This window comes from Ammospiza nelsoni, chromosome 1, assembly GCF_027579445.1.
Source record: "Ammospiza nelsoni isolate bAmmNel1 chromosome 1, bAmmNel1.pri, whole genome shotgun sequence".
Taxonomy (NCBI): Eukaryota; Metazoa; Chordata; class Aves; order Passeriformes; family Passerellidae; genus Ammospiza; species Ammospiza nelsoni.
Window position 1 is genome coordinate 55,391,003 of NC_080633.1, and position 15,128 is coordinate 55,406,130.

At 37.9% G+C, this 15,128-nt stretch overlaps 1 protein-coding gene across 1 annotated transcript in view; it reads left to right on the forward strand.

Moving 5' to 3' along the window:
* Nucleotides 1-15,128, forward strand: part of GOLGA4 (golgin A4) — a 72,841-nt gene that overhangs the window by 33,470 nt on the left and 24,243 nt on the right. Inside the window, 6 exon segments of the mRNA XM_059470631.1 lie at nt 2,185-2,372; nt 3,342-3,425; nt 4,137-4,284; nt 10,884-11,062; nt 12,084-12,215; nt 14,638-14,793. Coding sequence (XP_059326614.1) covers nt 2,185-2,372; nt 3,342-3,425; nt 4,137-4,284; nt 10,884-11,062; nt 12,084-12,215; nt 14,638-14,793 — 887 coding nt within the window.

The following is a 15,128-nucleotide window of genomic DNA, read 5'->3' on the forward strand; positions in this document are numbered from 1 at the left end:
CTCACGTCTGGAGGTTCTTTAAATTAGTGGGATTCTCAGTGTTGTATGTATTTGATTACTGAGCAAGGGACATTGTAATGCTGATACATAATAAAAGTGTCTTTCATTGGTACCCTTCATAAAAGGCGGGGTTAAGACCGAGGTAAACATATATCTTGAAATTATTTGTTCAGCATCTGCTATGTTTTTTATATGCAGGGATGATAGGAAGTGTTAGGGGGGAGATGTTCTTATCTAGTGCCATGGTTTTTGTACTGCTTAGTCAATAATGAAAAATTGTGATTCCAGATGTTTTCTGTGCATGAGTCTGCCTTTGGACTGTAGTGTGCGAGGCATCCACCAAAGCAGCTCTCTCACTCTCCTACACAGCTGGACAGAGGAAACAAAATTAAAAGAAGGGTTCATGAGTTGGGATAAGACCCCTTACTAAATACCATCATTGCCAAAACAGCCTCAAATTATAGATACGAAGTGAATTTATTACTAATAAAATCAGAGCAGGATAATGAGAAGTAAAATAAAACCTTAAAAACACCTTCCCCCTCCCTGCCCCCCCCCCCCCCCCCTACCTCTTTCCCCAGAGGGTCAGGGAATGGGGATTTATGGTTAGTTCATCACCTGTGATTTCATCCACTGCTCAGGGAGAGGAGTGCTTCTCCTGCTTCATTGTGGGGTCCCTCCCATAGGAGACAGTTCTCCAGGAACTTCTCCAGCATGAGTGCATCTCATGGGCTGCAGCTCCCTGTGAACTGCTGTAATGTGAGCCCATCCCATAGTCCTCAAACTGCTGCAGCATGGGTCAGTCTTCCAAGGGTGCAGTTCTTGAAGGACAGGCTATTCCAGAATGGGCTTCTCTCTCTCATGGGCCTCCCACAGGGTCACAGTCTCCTCTCGGGCATCCACCTGCTCTGGCATGGGCTCCTCCATGGGCTGCATGTGGATCTCTGCATCCCCTTGGTCCTCCATGGGCTGCAGGGGCACAGCTGCTTCACCATGGTCTGCACCATAGGCAGCAGGGGAATCCTAGCTCCAGTGCCTGGAGCACCTCCTCCTCTTCCTTCTCCGTGGATTTTCATGTCTGCAGAGTTGTTCCCTTCACATGTTCTCACTCCGCTTTTCTTTGGCTGCAATTACAACTGTGCAATAACTTTTTTCTTCTTTCTTCTAAATTTTTATATCACAGAGGTGTTACCACCATTCTTAATTGGCCCAGCCTTGACCAGCAGCACATCTATCTTTGGAGTTTTGCTGGGGATTGGCTCTGCTGGAAATGAAGAAAGCTTCTGGCAGCTTTCTGGCAGCTCCTTGCAGAAGCCACCCCTGTAGTTCCCTTTCAACTACTGAAGCTTGGCCATGCAAATCCAGTACAATGTCAAATACTCTTGCAACCTCTAGAGCATCAGAGCAGAAGCACACAGTAAAATACTACCAAATGTGCTAGTTATACAGTGATTCAAACCTACTGAAAGGGCGTAGGTTTAAATTATAGATATTAAAAAAATTCTTTACTGTGAGGGTGGTGAGGCACTGGAACAGGTAGCCCAGAGAAGTTGTGGTTGCCCTGTCCTTTGAATAGTTAAAGGCCAGGCTGGATGGAGCTCTGAGCAACTTGTTCTGTGAGATGTTCTGGCCTATGGCAGAGGTTGGAACTAGACGATCTTTAAGATCCCTTCCAACCCAAACCTGTCTATGATTCTATGAGTACTACTCAGAAAGACACTAAGTATAACCTTTATCCTGCTGAACATAATATTGCCAATCTGGGTATTTTAGAACTGATCTCATACCCAGCCTTGGGAAAGCAAGAATCTGTGTTCATGGCACTTGAGAGTTGTGATTTACTTTGCATCACATTTTTTCGTACTCGTGCATATTCTGTTAGTAGCAGCAGGCAGGTTTATAAGTCATGATGACTTTTTAATTATGTAAAAAACCTTGTTTATTAATAGCTTCATTTTAAAACTCATAAAGTATGGGCTTTTGTAAGCTAACTTGGTGTTAAATGTTCTTTACTACTCTGTGTATGTGTGGAATATTTCTGGCACTTACAGAAGGAAGTAGGAAGTTTTGCAGACTTCACACAACTTTCTTTAGAGACTTTTGAGTCCACTGCATTGTGAATGATTGCAGATCTGCATTTTGGAAATGTCATGCATGTGGTAATGTTGGTATGTTGTCTTATAGAGGATAATGAAGATTCTGTTAAAACACTGGAAACTCTTAATCAGAGGGTGAAGCGCCAAGAGAACTTGCTGCAACGTTGTAAGGAGACTATTCGGTCACATAAGGAGTCCTGTGCCCAACTGACCAACGAGAAAGAGGCACTTCAAGAACAGCTGGAAGAGAGGCTTCAGGAACTGGAAAAAATTAAGGTATGGAAAATACTCTTAGCTTTATGGGTAACCATGAAAATACAGTAAGAACTCCAGTATTTCCAAAATTTATTGATAGGGCAGACCATGAAATACATTTTCCCTGTACTTTTTTTGGAGAAAAAGGTTCAAAACACACCTGGAATGAATACACTTAGCAATTACTCTGGAGTGGTGAAGTAGGGTATGAAGACTTACTGTATAAATAACCATCAGAATGGTATTAGAAATAAGTAGTTGTGGAAAATTGGAGTGAGAAAAAGGCTGTCTTAGGACAGAAGGTAAAGTGAGAAAAGTAGAGCAGAACTAAACCTTTAAGATACCATGAATGAGGCATTAATTATATAAATTAAGAGAAAGAAAATGAAGGCAGGGCAGTAGAGATCACAATATAGTGAACCGAAGTGCAATACCAAAGCTAATAAATAAATACTTGCTCAATTTTCCTTTTAAGGCCATTAATGATGAGTGTGGAGTGTAAGGTGGCCAATAGTAATGAAACCTGAAAATGTGCTAAGTATAGCTGTACTTAACTTTAGTTACAGAGATTAGATTCCCATCTCTGTCTTCATCTCTGAGCACTAGCCTGGTTTGAAAAAGCTCTGAAAGACCTGAGTGTTTTAATGACATTTTCTAGAACACGGCTAGTAACAATCATTTATGTTGCATTGCTGAGATCCTCTTGTAAACCAAAATGCAGGTAATAGAGCAGAAATCTTAGACATATTTCTTATTTTACTTTACCAACTCAGACCTCCATGTGTGGAGGTTCTAACAAAGCCTTCAGATCTCTGAGTTATTACAGAAGCCATAAGACAGCCTACCTCTGGGAGATGTAAAAGTAATTTAAAACTGCCCACTTCAGTTTCCCTTGATTGTGTTCTGTGTTCTTCCTCCAAGGCATAGTGCAGGGTCAGAGCCTAAGCTAAGCTGTTTGTCAACCAACTTGTGGTTGGGATCTTTTTTTAGGACCTTCACATGGCTGAGAAGACTAAACTGATTACACAGCTACGTGATGCAAAGAATTTGATTGAACAGCTAGAACAAGACAAGGTAAAAAAGCTGTAGGTTTTGATGAAGATTGTTTAAAACACAAAATATCTAGTTCTTGGTATTAGAAGCTGGTTTTAGTGGACTGATGGTTTCATCTATGTTTTAATAAACAAGTAATTTAAGCTACTTAAGAATTTTATTGTATATATATCATATGTCTGTTAAATTGTACTTAATACTGCAACACAACATTAAATAGGATGAAGCAGATACACTGAATACATTCCCTGATGCCAATTTTGAAACAAACAAAGAAACCCCAAACACAAATAAAAATGAGATACAATTAAATTAATTTTAAAATAACTTCTGGTGGTGTCATAAGTGACATGACTAACATTGTATGGTATAAACTCAAAGGAGAAGTACGGACTCTACAATGCTTTTAGTTTGGGTTTGTTTACGTGATTCCTTTGAATACGTGATTCAAAGGAAAGTGTCTGTACTAGAAAGAGGAAATTTTTGGATGGTCCGTGTTTGCTGGAGTTCTTTTCACGACTTGATAAATTTTGGATACTTTTAAAAATAAGCCCTATTCTTTCTTTTTGTTAGCATTTTCTGTTTTCTGACATAGAAAAATCCTATGATCTCTGGTCTCATAATAAGAGACTACAGTTTATTCCTGGCAAGGGTTGTGCCCTGGCTTGAGATTGTTTCAGATATATGTCTTACTTATTTGCTAGCTTTTTATCACGAGGACCTTTTCCATAGGGCATGGTAATTGCAGAGACAAAGCGGCAAATGCATGAAACGTTGGAAATGAAGGAGGAGGAGGTAGCCCAACTGCGTGCTCGAATCAAACAAATAACTACAAAAGGCGAGGAATTAAAAGAGCAGAAAGAAAAATCTGAAAGAGCTGGTAAGAATATACCTAGATTATTTGCTTTCACATTTGTACATCAGAAAGCTTCAGTGTGGTCTTTTTCTACAGTTGTTTGGAATGAATATTAAGAGATGCTCTTTTTTCTGTTGTTCTACACGTCACCTGTGGTATCATTACTAACTTCACTTCTGGACAGCAGAGTATAGGGATGCTTTTGACTGATCTGTTACCAATAAAGCTGGATTTAGGAAAGAAACTTCTGAAATGCAACTGTACTTCCTTGTTTGTACAGGAAAAAATTGATGGAGTCTTCTTCTGGTCTAACTTAAGAAGAGAAACTTGGAAGTACCTGTAAATTGTCATTATAATGCCACCAGGAATTCACATAGAAAACATAGCAGTGAGTGTATAAGAGTTTGTGGAGAAGTAAAAATGTTATAACCATAGTAAGCATTTTCTTTCAATTATTTTAATGGAAGCATTTCTCATTTAAGTGAAACAGCAGTGATGATTCCTTTTGCCTCAGGCTTGTAACAGAGGAACATTTATGTAACTGTTATATGATGTAGTTTGCTTTTTATGGAAATTAGGTAACATTATGTGTGCTTGGAGTTCTACTTTTGCATGAAATGAAGTTTAACCATTGTTTTTTAAACAGTGAAATTGTTTTGTACTACATCAGAATTCTTTTAGAATGATTTAATTTGTTCTCATGGGCATGCAAAGAAGCTCACTCTTTTGGGAGAAGCTCAGGTGTTACTTTGAATAAAATACTATACATATTTTCTTTCTCTAAAAAGCAATGAAGAGTTCAAACAATGCAGTTCATAGTGGTTTATTTTAAAATCTATATAGATTTAGATTAGAACTTGCAATTTTAAAGATTGATTTGGATAGATCATTCTGCTGTAATGCAGAAAACCAGCTGGAGCATCCATCTTGTGAATGTAATAAACATTTTCATTAGTTCCCTTCCTCTCCTACCCTTTCACGATTACATGCATCTTTTTAGTTCTGGAAATTCATACTTCAAAAGTCAGTCAGTCCTGCAATGTATTTTGTTTGGTACTGGGAGACTAGAAAGCTCTTCATGGTTAATAAAAGAAGGTGAAGAATCTTTTAATACTTCTGTAGGTGTGAAGTTATTATCATAGTGGTATGCAATAGTGTTTCTTGAGGCAGGAGAAACAATTATGAATTATTAATGTACTATCTACACACACTAATTAATGCAGTAATTTCTTCAAGTTTGCCTGGCCAGAAGCGGAAATCAGGTTAGAGATGATTCTGTAGACAACTGGAAAACTTTCTGTTGTATTGAGAAGTAATTTAATTTGAATGAATGTTGTGTTGAGTACACTAGACTCTTCTAGCGGGAGATTTGTGTGTCAAATGTGCTCTTTTTTGAACAAAAATTTTAAGTACTTTGGTTGATTTTACAATGCCTAAGTGTCAACTTTACCTTCGAGTGTGTTTATTTATTATAGTCTTTTAAGCGTGCATGTATGTGTGTTGGAAAATTAGTTAACACTGCTTTTAAGACAGAATTGTAAGGTGACCTTTATTATATTTTTCTATTACATCCTTGGCTTAATACGTTCCAAAAATATTGTAATCTACAATGTTAGTGTGGCTCAATACAGTTGAACTGAATTATTTGAGAAAACCGCCTTGCATACCAAGAGAGCCTGAAATTGCTTTTTAGGCCTCAGCCTTTGAGTTGTAATGGATTTATGAATTGGGCAATTTCATGTATTTGAGGTCACATTTAGAAGTTCTGGGTTTTGGATAGTTAACGTGAGGTGACTTTCACAGAACCACAGATTTGGTAAGGTTGGAATGGACTACAGTGTATCATCTGGTCCAACCTCCCTGCTCTGCTAGTGTCATCATAAACCACATGGCAGACTGTTAAATTCTAGACATCTTTTTCTATGTCATGGTTTAGTGAAGAACTGAAATTATGGAATGAAGTAGAAATGTTAATTTCATTTATGTATAAGGATAAGCATAATACACTTGAAATTTACTTTTGTGGTGCTGCTTGGAGACTAAAAATTGGTATAGATTTCTGTGTCATCTTGCCTACTGTTACATCTCTGGCATTTTTCTTTGTAAATCAGGACTTTAGAATTGCTCCAGTGTTTGATTTAATGTGAATGCATTTTTGTGTAATGAAATAATGAAAATATATGTATGCTTATTTTTTGTTGCCTACAAAACAGTATAAACTGTAATTTGGTCTCCTCAGTTCAGTTCTTTTTCTGTTTGTAGTTAGAGGTACATTATGTTGAAATCTCTCAGAGCATCTTGTTTTTGTGCATCCACATATGCCAATAAGTAAATCATGGTGCCTTTCCCAAGGCTTGTATGAACAGAACTGGGGTAAGGGTGCTGGTTTTTTTACATCACACATTGGGTGCTCGAAATGGGTTCTAAAAGTAAATTCTGTGCTTCTCAGGCACTTCTACTTGAGGTAACCGCAACACATTTCTTTTTTTGCTTCAACAAAGATCTTTTTAGTATTTATAAATTTCTAGCTAAACTTAAGTTTTTTTCTCTTGGGATTACCTAGCCTAAGTACTTTATGACTTCTCAGGATACAGATTACTGACTTACTAATAGTCTGTGAGCAAACAAGGTCTTTAGAAAGCAAATCCTACTTATAGGCAGCATTTTTTTTGTGCAAGCTTAATTAACATATGCTTTGCACTTTTCTTCAGTGAAGAAAAAAAGATTGGACTGCTCATTTAAAATCCTGCCTAGATGCACAAGTTAGCTGTAGAAATGATTTCAACCTTATTTTTTCAAAAGTGGGACATGATGCCTGCTCTCAGCCCTCAGAAATTGAACGTGAATCTCTCCTTTGCCAGCTGATATACAAAGCTGGTTTGCTTCCTTCACAGTGTTTAGCACTGGGAGGCACTCTAGACAAAGAGAAAAGGTGTGCAGCACCAGCAGAGGAAACCAGAAGGCTTTGCAGTGCAAAGTATTACTCTGGGTACGAGGAGTGAGGTGAAAGGAACTTTGGAGTGGTGTAGGTAAAGTAGTCAACTGTCCACCCCATGTTGTGTAAAAAACAGATTTGCAAACCTTGCACTCCTAAACTCTGCTCAGACTAATTTTTTGTGATTTACATACTGCACCGGAAAATTTTCAATTTGTCTGGCTTTGTCACATGAATGGGGTGTTGCAAGACGAACCTGAGACTCTGTTGGTGTGCTTGTTTCTATTTCTGATTTGTTGATGTGCCTTTGTGAGACTTCATTCAACCTATACTTGGTTGAAAGATCTTCCCTGAACAGAGTTCTGCAGGCTGGAGAAGAATGCAGAGGCAGTGCCTTTACTCTCTACATTCAGAGTGGTATATTTAAATAAAAACATGGACTTTATTTCATGTTTTGATACAGAGAATTAAAATCTCTCACAGATTAAGAGTAACAGTGACAATAGAGACCACATTCTGTCTGCTTGATGATAGTTTAGCCCTCTGCTGGTTTGAAACTTGGTTGTGTCCAGCTACACTAGAATTAACTACTTTGAATGAAAATATTCTGTTTTGCTTAAGGGCTAAATGTGCCTGAGAGGTGTATAATTTAACTTTTAGCGATCCACCTGTGTTTCTGTGAAGTATTGCTTCTTTGTGCTTTCACACCCTCTTGGCTTTTTAAATATCAGCTTTTGTCTAGTTTTGTATGAGCATCCTTCTTGTGATTATGATGATGCAGCTTTTGTACTGCATGTTTCTCAGCAATTCCTATCAGTAGTCAATCCTATTGTGAATCTGGATCGTCTCTTTGGCTGATCTGTGGGCTATGGCAAATGTATTTTCTTTCCTTTTGCAGAAGGAAAGAGAATACAAATGAAAATAAATGAAAACAAAAATAACATTTTCTCAAATGAAAATAATGTACATGATGCTCAGAACAAGAATCAGAAAATGTGTATGGAAAAGTGAAATAACTTAATGTTCTACTTGCAGGCTTTATTTTCAAGCTATACTTTGCAAAGGTCCACAGGATGGGGTGGATTTTTGTTTTGTTTTATATTTTTGTTTGCTTGTTTGGTTCGATTTTTGTTTAGTTTTGAAAAAAGATGATGCTGTAATACTGAATGACTTCACCAGTTTTGCTTGGCCTGCTTTTGTTAGGACTGAGAGGAGCATCAGGGAAGTCATTACCATTCTCCAAACACAGTTTTGCATTAATCTGCTGTATTCATAATCAACTTGTGCCTGGTGTCGCAAGTGGGGAAAACTTGAGTCCTGTAGATGGCACGTGGCAAAATGCCTTCATAGGACTGTGAAGAACTGTGCAAAATAAGGAACTATAAGCCTTGTGCATGCTTGTATTACATTTTGGACTGTTTCTGCTTGAAATAATCTCTAGTGATCTTAAATTTTTGTAATAGTTTTAGCATTTAAGCAGAACCAGAAGTGGAAGAGTGGATACAGTGATCTGCTTTGGTACTGCCAGAATCAAGAACAGCCCCATTTTGCCTTAAAACATGATTGTTGCTGTGAGTAGTCAGAAAAAGGCTTCCTCAAAAAACAAGAAAATTCCGTAGAAGGTCAGAATTGGGGTGAATCCAGTTGTATGGAATTAAGTTACTTGAAGACATATTTGCAGCACTGTCTCAAAAGTACAGGCTGTGGTTAAAATCTTCAGTGTTTAATGTTGTCAAAAGATGTGGAATGGAAGTTAAAATCTTCAATGTTTAATGTTGTCAAAAGATGTGGAATGGAAGTTGTTGCTCACTTCTCAAATACATGCTTGAATGTTATTAAAGATAGCTTCAAAAAAAGCAAAGATTGCAATAACTGCTGTGAATGCCTACGAACTAATGATGAATCAATAAAACTAGAGATTCTATTATGATTTTCTTTTGGGAACAGAATTTATTGGAAGAAAGCTTAGCATATAAATAAAACTTCAGAAGTTTGGTTTTTTGCTGTTTCCTTGCAAAATAGAGTCCCAGTAGTCCAAGGTATAATAGAATAATATACTTTTAGAGGTTTGTGCTCTGATAAATTACAGTCTTGAGATTGGCATTGTGATTTTGAATTTTACAGAGATGTTTTTCCAAAATTCTGTTATGCTAAGTACTAAATTTTTCTAATAAGGCTGTAGGGGTTTTCTGTCGCAGCAGGCGGAGGTGGTGGAGTGCCGCAGCCTTCCCAGAGGAGCGTCTTTAAGAGGACGTCCTGGGTGCACAGGCACATCTCACTCCTGCTGAATGATTTCAGCTCTGGGGTGATTTCAGCCACAAGCGATGCAGAAGGAAGGGACGCAGTCTTCGTATGGGAGGGTCTTTATTGATTGAGCTCCTACCTTGAAGGGGTCCAGGGACAAAGAACTCTTTTAGGCAGAGAGAGCAGGGGTTTATATAGGGATAGCGAGGGCTGGGGCAGAACATCAGAACGATTGAGATGAGGGCGCAGGGGCAGAACAAAGGGGAAGGGTCAATGGGATACATAGAATCAACATACAGCAACAGGGCACTCTTGGGGAAGTTTTTTTCCTCGCCATGACCTCGCCATTTTTTCCTCGCTAGGGAGGTTGTTGATTAAGGGTTGTCCCTCCAGGGGAGCATGGTAAGCTTTTCCCCAGCCGGTTTACCGTCCTCAACAGTTTTCCACATTCAAGATCCATTCAGGAAAAGAGATTTCCCTAATAATGATTGAACTCTAGTCTTGTGTAATTCTGTGTAGACTCTGACATCAGTTGTAGTGAGTTTTAGGGGTATTGAATAAATAAACAAGCTCACAATGCTGGAATTTATTTGCTTTCTTTTTATGTCTAAATTATCATCTGTGAAGTGAATAAAGCATGTTAGACTACGTCTCCTTAGCATGGATGAAGCTGTGGAATTATTGCTTTTATTTTGTAAATTGTGTTTCAGTGGATTTGTGCATCCTGAGCAAGAGTAAATAAATCTCAGCACTGCAGCTTGAGTGTTATTTTGAAACAACTTAGAGCTATTCAAGTTTTCTGGGAGCAAATCTTAACTTTTAATTTTTTTATTTTTACATTTTATTTGTGAAGTTAGAAGTGCCAGACAGTCAGCTACCACACTGATAGAAGGTGTACATTAAATGTAAATAGTGAGATAATGAAATTAGCAAAGCCATCTCTGTGGACTCTGTGAAACATAGTTTAGAGAAATGATTCTCTAGGTTTTACAGTTTGGAATTACTCTTAGATATATAAAGTGCCTGATATTATACATTAGTGTTCTATTCAGGAGAAACTCTTCATGACCTGCTAATAACTGACTTACATAGTAGTCATTCTTGGTTTGTTTCTGTCTGCTTGTTTTAGTGTGAATTACCTTTCTTGGTGTAGCTATTTTCTGCTTCTTCAAAGTTTATTCAGCAGGTATAGGCAGAAGAGGAGTGTTATAGTTTATTCATTAATATGGTTTATGCATTTTATAGTGATTTTAGGCAAAGAAATAGAAGCTACACGATGTATTGGAAGAAATTCACATCTATGTGTCAGTTCTCTTTCCTTTCTAGAAAATAAACATGTGAATTCTAGGTTAATTCTTAAATTCATTCTTCTCTTTTTGTGAAATTCTTCTATCAAAATGTATAGATATTTCTCAATTATCATATACTTTTTTTTTCTTCACAGCTTTTGAAGAGCTTGAGAAGGCTGTAAGTATTGCCCAAAAGACAGAGGAAGCCCGTAAAAAACTGCAAATAGAAATGGAAGAAAAAATTAAAGCAGTAGAAAAGGCAAGTGAAGAAGAGAGAGTAAATCTTCAGCGGGAACTAACCAGAGTGAAACAAGAGGTGGTTGAGATTATGAAGGTAAAAACTATTACAGTTAAACTATTGTTGTAAAATACATCAGTATGACAGAACTCTGTTATAAAGCTTTTGCTAGTTAATAAAATCCATAAAAATTATTTTCTGTGATTAAAGATTTACTTAATGAAAAACCAAAAACTCTTCATAGATGTTTTTGCTTTAGCAATTTAAATCAATTCATTAATGGTATGTAAACAGAAATAGTATTATCCTTTTCTTCACAGTATTTAATAAAATTGTTTATTAAAAGTATACTTGAGACTTTAAACAGAGGCAAGAAGACATTAATGGCAGGAAACTCACACATCTCCACAAGGATTTTGGGTTTTAATCACTTTTAGCTTTTAATCATTATCCTAGCTGAGTATGTGTAAGTGTTTAAGAACTTGTTGCCATGTTGTTTGTGGGTTAAAAGTTTCTATAATTTGCTTTTTCTGGTGTATTTAGTTAGGAATTGCTGGAATACTTCACATGCCTTACAAAGCTGTAAATTTGAACACCCTTAAGTTACAGTTCTTGTAATGATATCCACAATGGTATTAATTTTTCTAAGAGAATACACAGATGCTTTAAGGGGACCACTGACGTGCTTCACATTATTCTTAAATAAAGCACATATGTAGGTTCTAGATAACTGTCTACACAGGGTATCACCACTTGACTTTCTGGCTTATAAAACAAGAATACTGAGAAAGCCACAAAAAAGTTCCTTTTTCAATGTGTTATCACGTTTGAACTGAAAACACAAGTTTGCCTTGGAGAAGAGTCTTTAGAAACAACAATGTGTCTTTAGTACAACTATGAAAGACTTGACAAGGAAGATGGATAACTTAAAGCTTGAAAATAAGAACTGTCAGGGCTTAATATTAAGCACTCTAAGTGATCATAACTTATTCAAAGGGAGCAAAGAGATGGTTCCGGTTTCTTCTGTCTGTCTGCACTATTTTCTTATTAAGAAAAAATAGAAAGTGTTTTGTTAGTTAATATTTTGAAATTAGTTTTTTGTGACTTTGATTCACAGAAATCTTCAGAGGAACGAGTTGCTGAACTAGAAAAAATCCATAAAAAAGAACTGGCTGCCAAAGATCAGGAGTTAAATGAGAGATTACAGGCTCAAGAAAAGGTATTCCAGGAGAAGATGAAGGCAGCTCTTGTAAGTAAACCTAACACGCATAAAAAACCATTTCTCTAAGTGTGAGTTGGGATTTGAAGTCTTGAGTTGACACTATTCCACAGTGAGAGTCCTTCTGTGTTTAAAGATAGGAGTACTTTCCAAAAATCGAATAGCTCAGAGACTTCAGGAACGTGAAAAGAAGGCAGCTGCAATGATGCAGACTGAGTAACTTATAGTAGTTATAGTAATAACTTAGTAATGATAACTTATCACTGTCAGTGCTCAGTAACAACTGTGTCTTGTTGAAACTATTTTTTTGAATTTTTTTAGACTTGATTTTTAATATCTTTCTGTGGATCATTGGCAATCAGGTCCTGGAACTAGAGTAAAAGAAATACAAAAAATGAGGCTGTTTGAAAAGTGTTTGTATAGTTATGTCTGCTTGTATTGTGTTATGTGAACAGGGTTAACTATTCATATTGTTTGGCATTAGAAAAAGTATTTTCTTAGAGATCAGATTGGGAAAAATTGTTGAAATTCTTTGCACTTTTTCATGAACTGTACTCCACTGTAGAAAATAATGTAATTTTGCCTAAATAGTTGATATATATGTAACATATATGTATATATATCATCTGTATATATCTGTTACAAATAGTGGATTGGTTTTTGTGCTCCTCCATGATGGATAGTGACTAGGACTGAGAGACTTTGACAGCCCTGTCCTGTGTATATTTTTCTACCTGTTTCAGAGGTTACTTCCTTAATTGTAAGAAACAAGCTTAAAAATATCTTAGCAGTGGAATCAAGTGAGAACAGACTTTATTCCTGTCTTGGTTTACAAGATGTCTGCTAGGGAAGGCAGAAAATGCCTCCCTTGGAATGAAGAATGTCAACCCCCTCCCTCCAAATTTTTAAATTGTGAAATTAAGGGGCTGTCAGGCAAAGATATGGCTAGAGGAATAACAGTTCTTTACTGCTATGTATAATAAAGCAAACAAACATGAACAACTTCGGCATTAACAACAAACAGAACCAGGGACCCAGCGACAGCCTTTTGGCTGTGGCACTTCCCCCTTTGGTGCAGTTACAGCCACAGCCCGGTAGGGGCGCTGTTGGCTCCCGGTGGGCAGGGCAGGTGCAATGATTCCCCCGCGGCTGCAGGGGGCGCTGTGGCGCTGGCTCGGGGAGCAGATGGCAATGGCGGCTTCTGTCCGAAGATGGGAAGGAGTGGAAGAGAGGCCTTGCTTCACAAACCCTTGGGGCAGCCAGTTCCTGTGCCCCTAGCAGGACTCTCAGAATGCTGCAAGCTGGGCCGGCAGGGGGTGAGGGGCTCCCAGCAGGGCAGGGAGAGCTGAGCTCAGGATCCCAGGCACCTGAGCAGACAATGATAGGTGTCTTTTTTAGTGAGGTGGGTGATAATAAGTTTAGTGGCTGTTCTCATGAGCAGACTCACCCCACGGTAGAAGAAGCAGCTCTGGGCCAGTCTCCGGTAGCAGGAGTGGAATTCCTTTCCCCAGAAGCAGTGGCTCTTACTGTCCTCCTCTAAAACTGAAACAGTGAGAGGGAGAGCTAGGAGCTGCACCCAGTCCCTAATCCCAGCCAGAAAGAAAAAAAAACCTCCCAAAAAAACCAGAGGAGTTTCCCCCTCTCTACCATCAGTTCTTATTAGCTACTCAATGCGAACAGAATTCCACAAATAACAAGGAGGGAACGGAAAAAAAAACCCAAACCAAAACCCAACCCCCAACAACTCCTCTCAAATATTATTCGCAATTAATAGTGGTAAACAAACCAAAATGGAAGGCTTGATTAAATTTATGTTTTTCATGCAAAGACAAAGGGTGTGACAAATGGCTACTCACTTTTCATAAATTTAGAAAGGTTTATTAAACTTTATCAAAAATACAACAGAAGACTGAATAGAGAAAGTGTTATGGTGCCGGGAGCAAAGGATTTTCCCCACCCTGTGCTCACCCACACAATGGAGCTTTCACCTTTTAACCCTTTAGCCCCTCCCAAAGTTCTGTCCATCGACTTCTTCTTCGCTGTCCAGTGGTGGAGATCTCTTCCTCAAATCCTAATTGGAGGTCAGGTGTTGCCATAGTGACAATCCAACCCTCCCAAATATCCCAGCCCCAGGTGTTCCTTGATAACAATGCAAAGGGTAAAACATAACTATAAATCTATAAAACTTTTCTTAACCTACATACATGATTTGTCTGTTAATTGTGAGAGTCAATAATCACATTACTCATTTATCACAAGGGGTTTCCAAGAAAAAAAAGAAGCGATTTATTGCAATTATGTTTTCACAAACTGAATACAAACTCCATTTGTTTTTGTGCAGAAAGTGATTAGTGTATGACTCCTATTAACTTGAAAATATCCTATCATAATGTTCTTGAAGGTGGGATGACTATATTTATAGTTTATTGTTTAGTTCTTCTTCTTCATGCAGGAAAAAAATCAGAGTGAGTGCTTAAAAGTCCTTCAAGAGCAAGAACAGCAAGAATCCCTAGCCTTAGAAGAATTAGAGCTGCAGAAGAAAGCCATACAGTCTGAGTGTGACAAGAAAGTTGAGAAAATGCATCAAGAGTTAGAGACTTGTAGAACTGTGAGTAAAGATTCCAAAAGACTAAGTATTTACAAGTATGTATTTAACTGTGACAAGTTTACAAATGGTGATTTGTTGTGATTGGGTTGAGGAGTGAGGATGTTCGCCCAGTATTCGTAATTTTTTTAGTCGATCCTCCAAGTACAAAAATCTTGAGAGTGCACTAATTCTGACAGGTGTCCCACTTAGAGGGAGATTGCTGGTTGCAGCCTGTGGTCAAGGAGAGCTCAAAGGGCCCCATTTTGGACCGCTGTTTACAGGATCACTAGCGTGTGGGCTTTAGTCATGTTATAAATGATCAAATCGATAGCCATATTTATGAAAAATTTAACAAC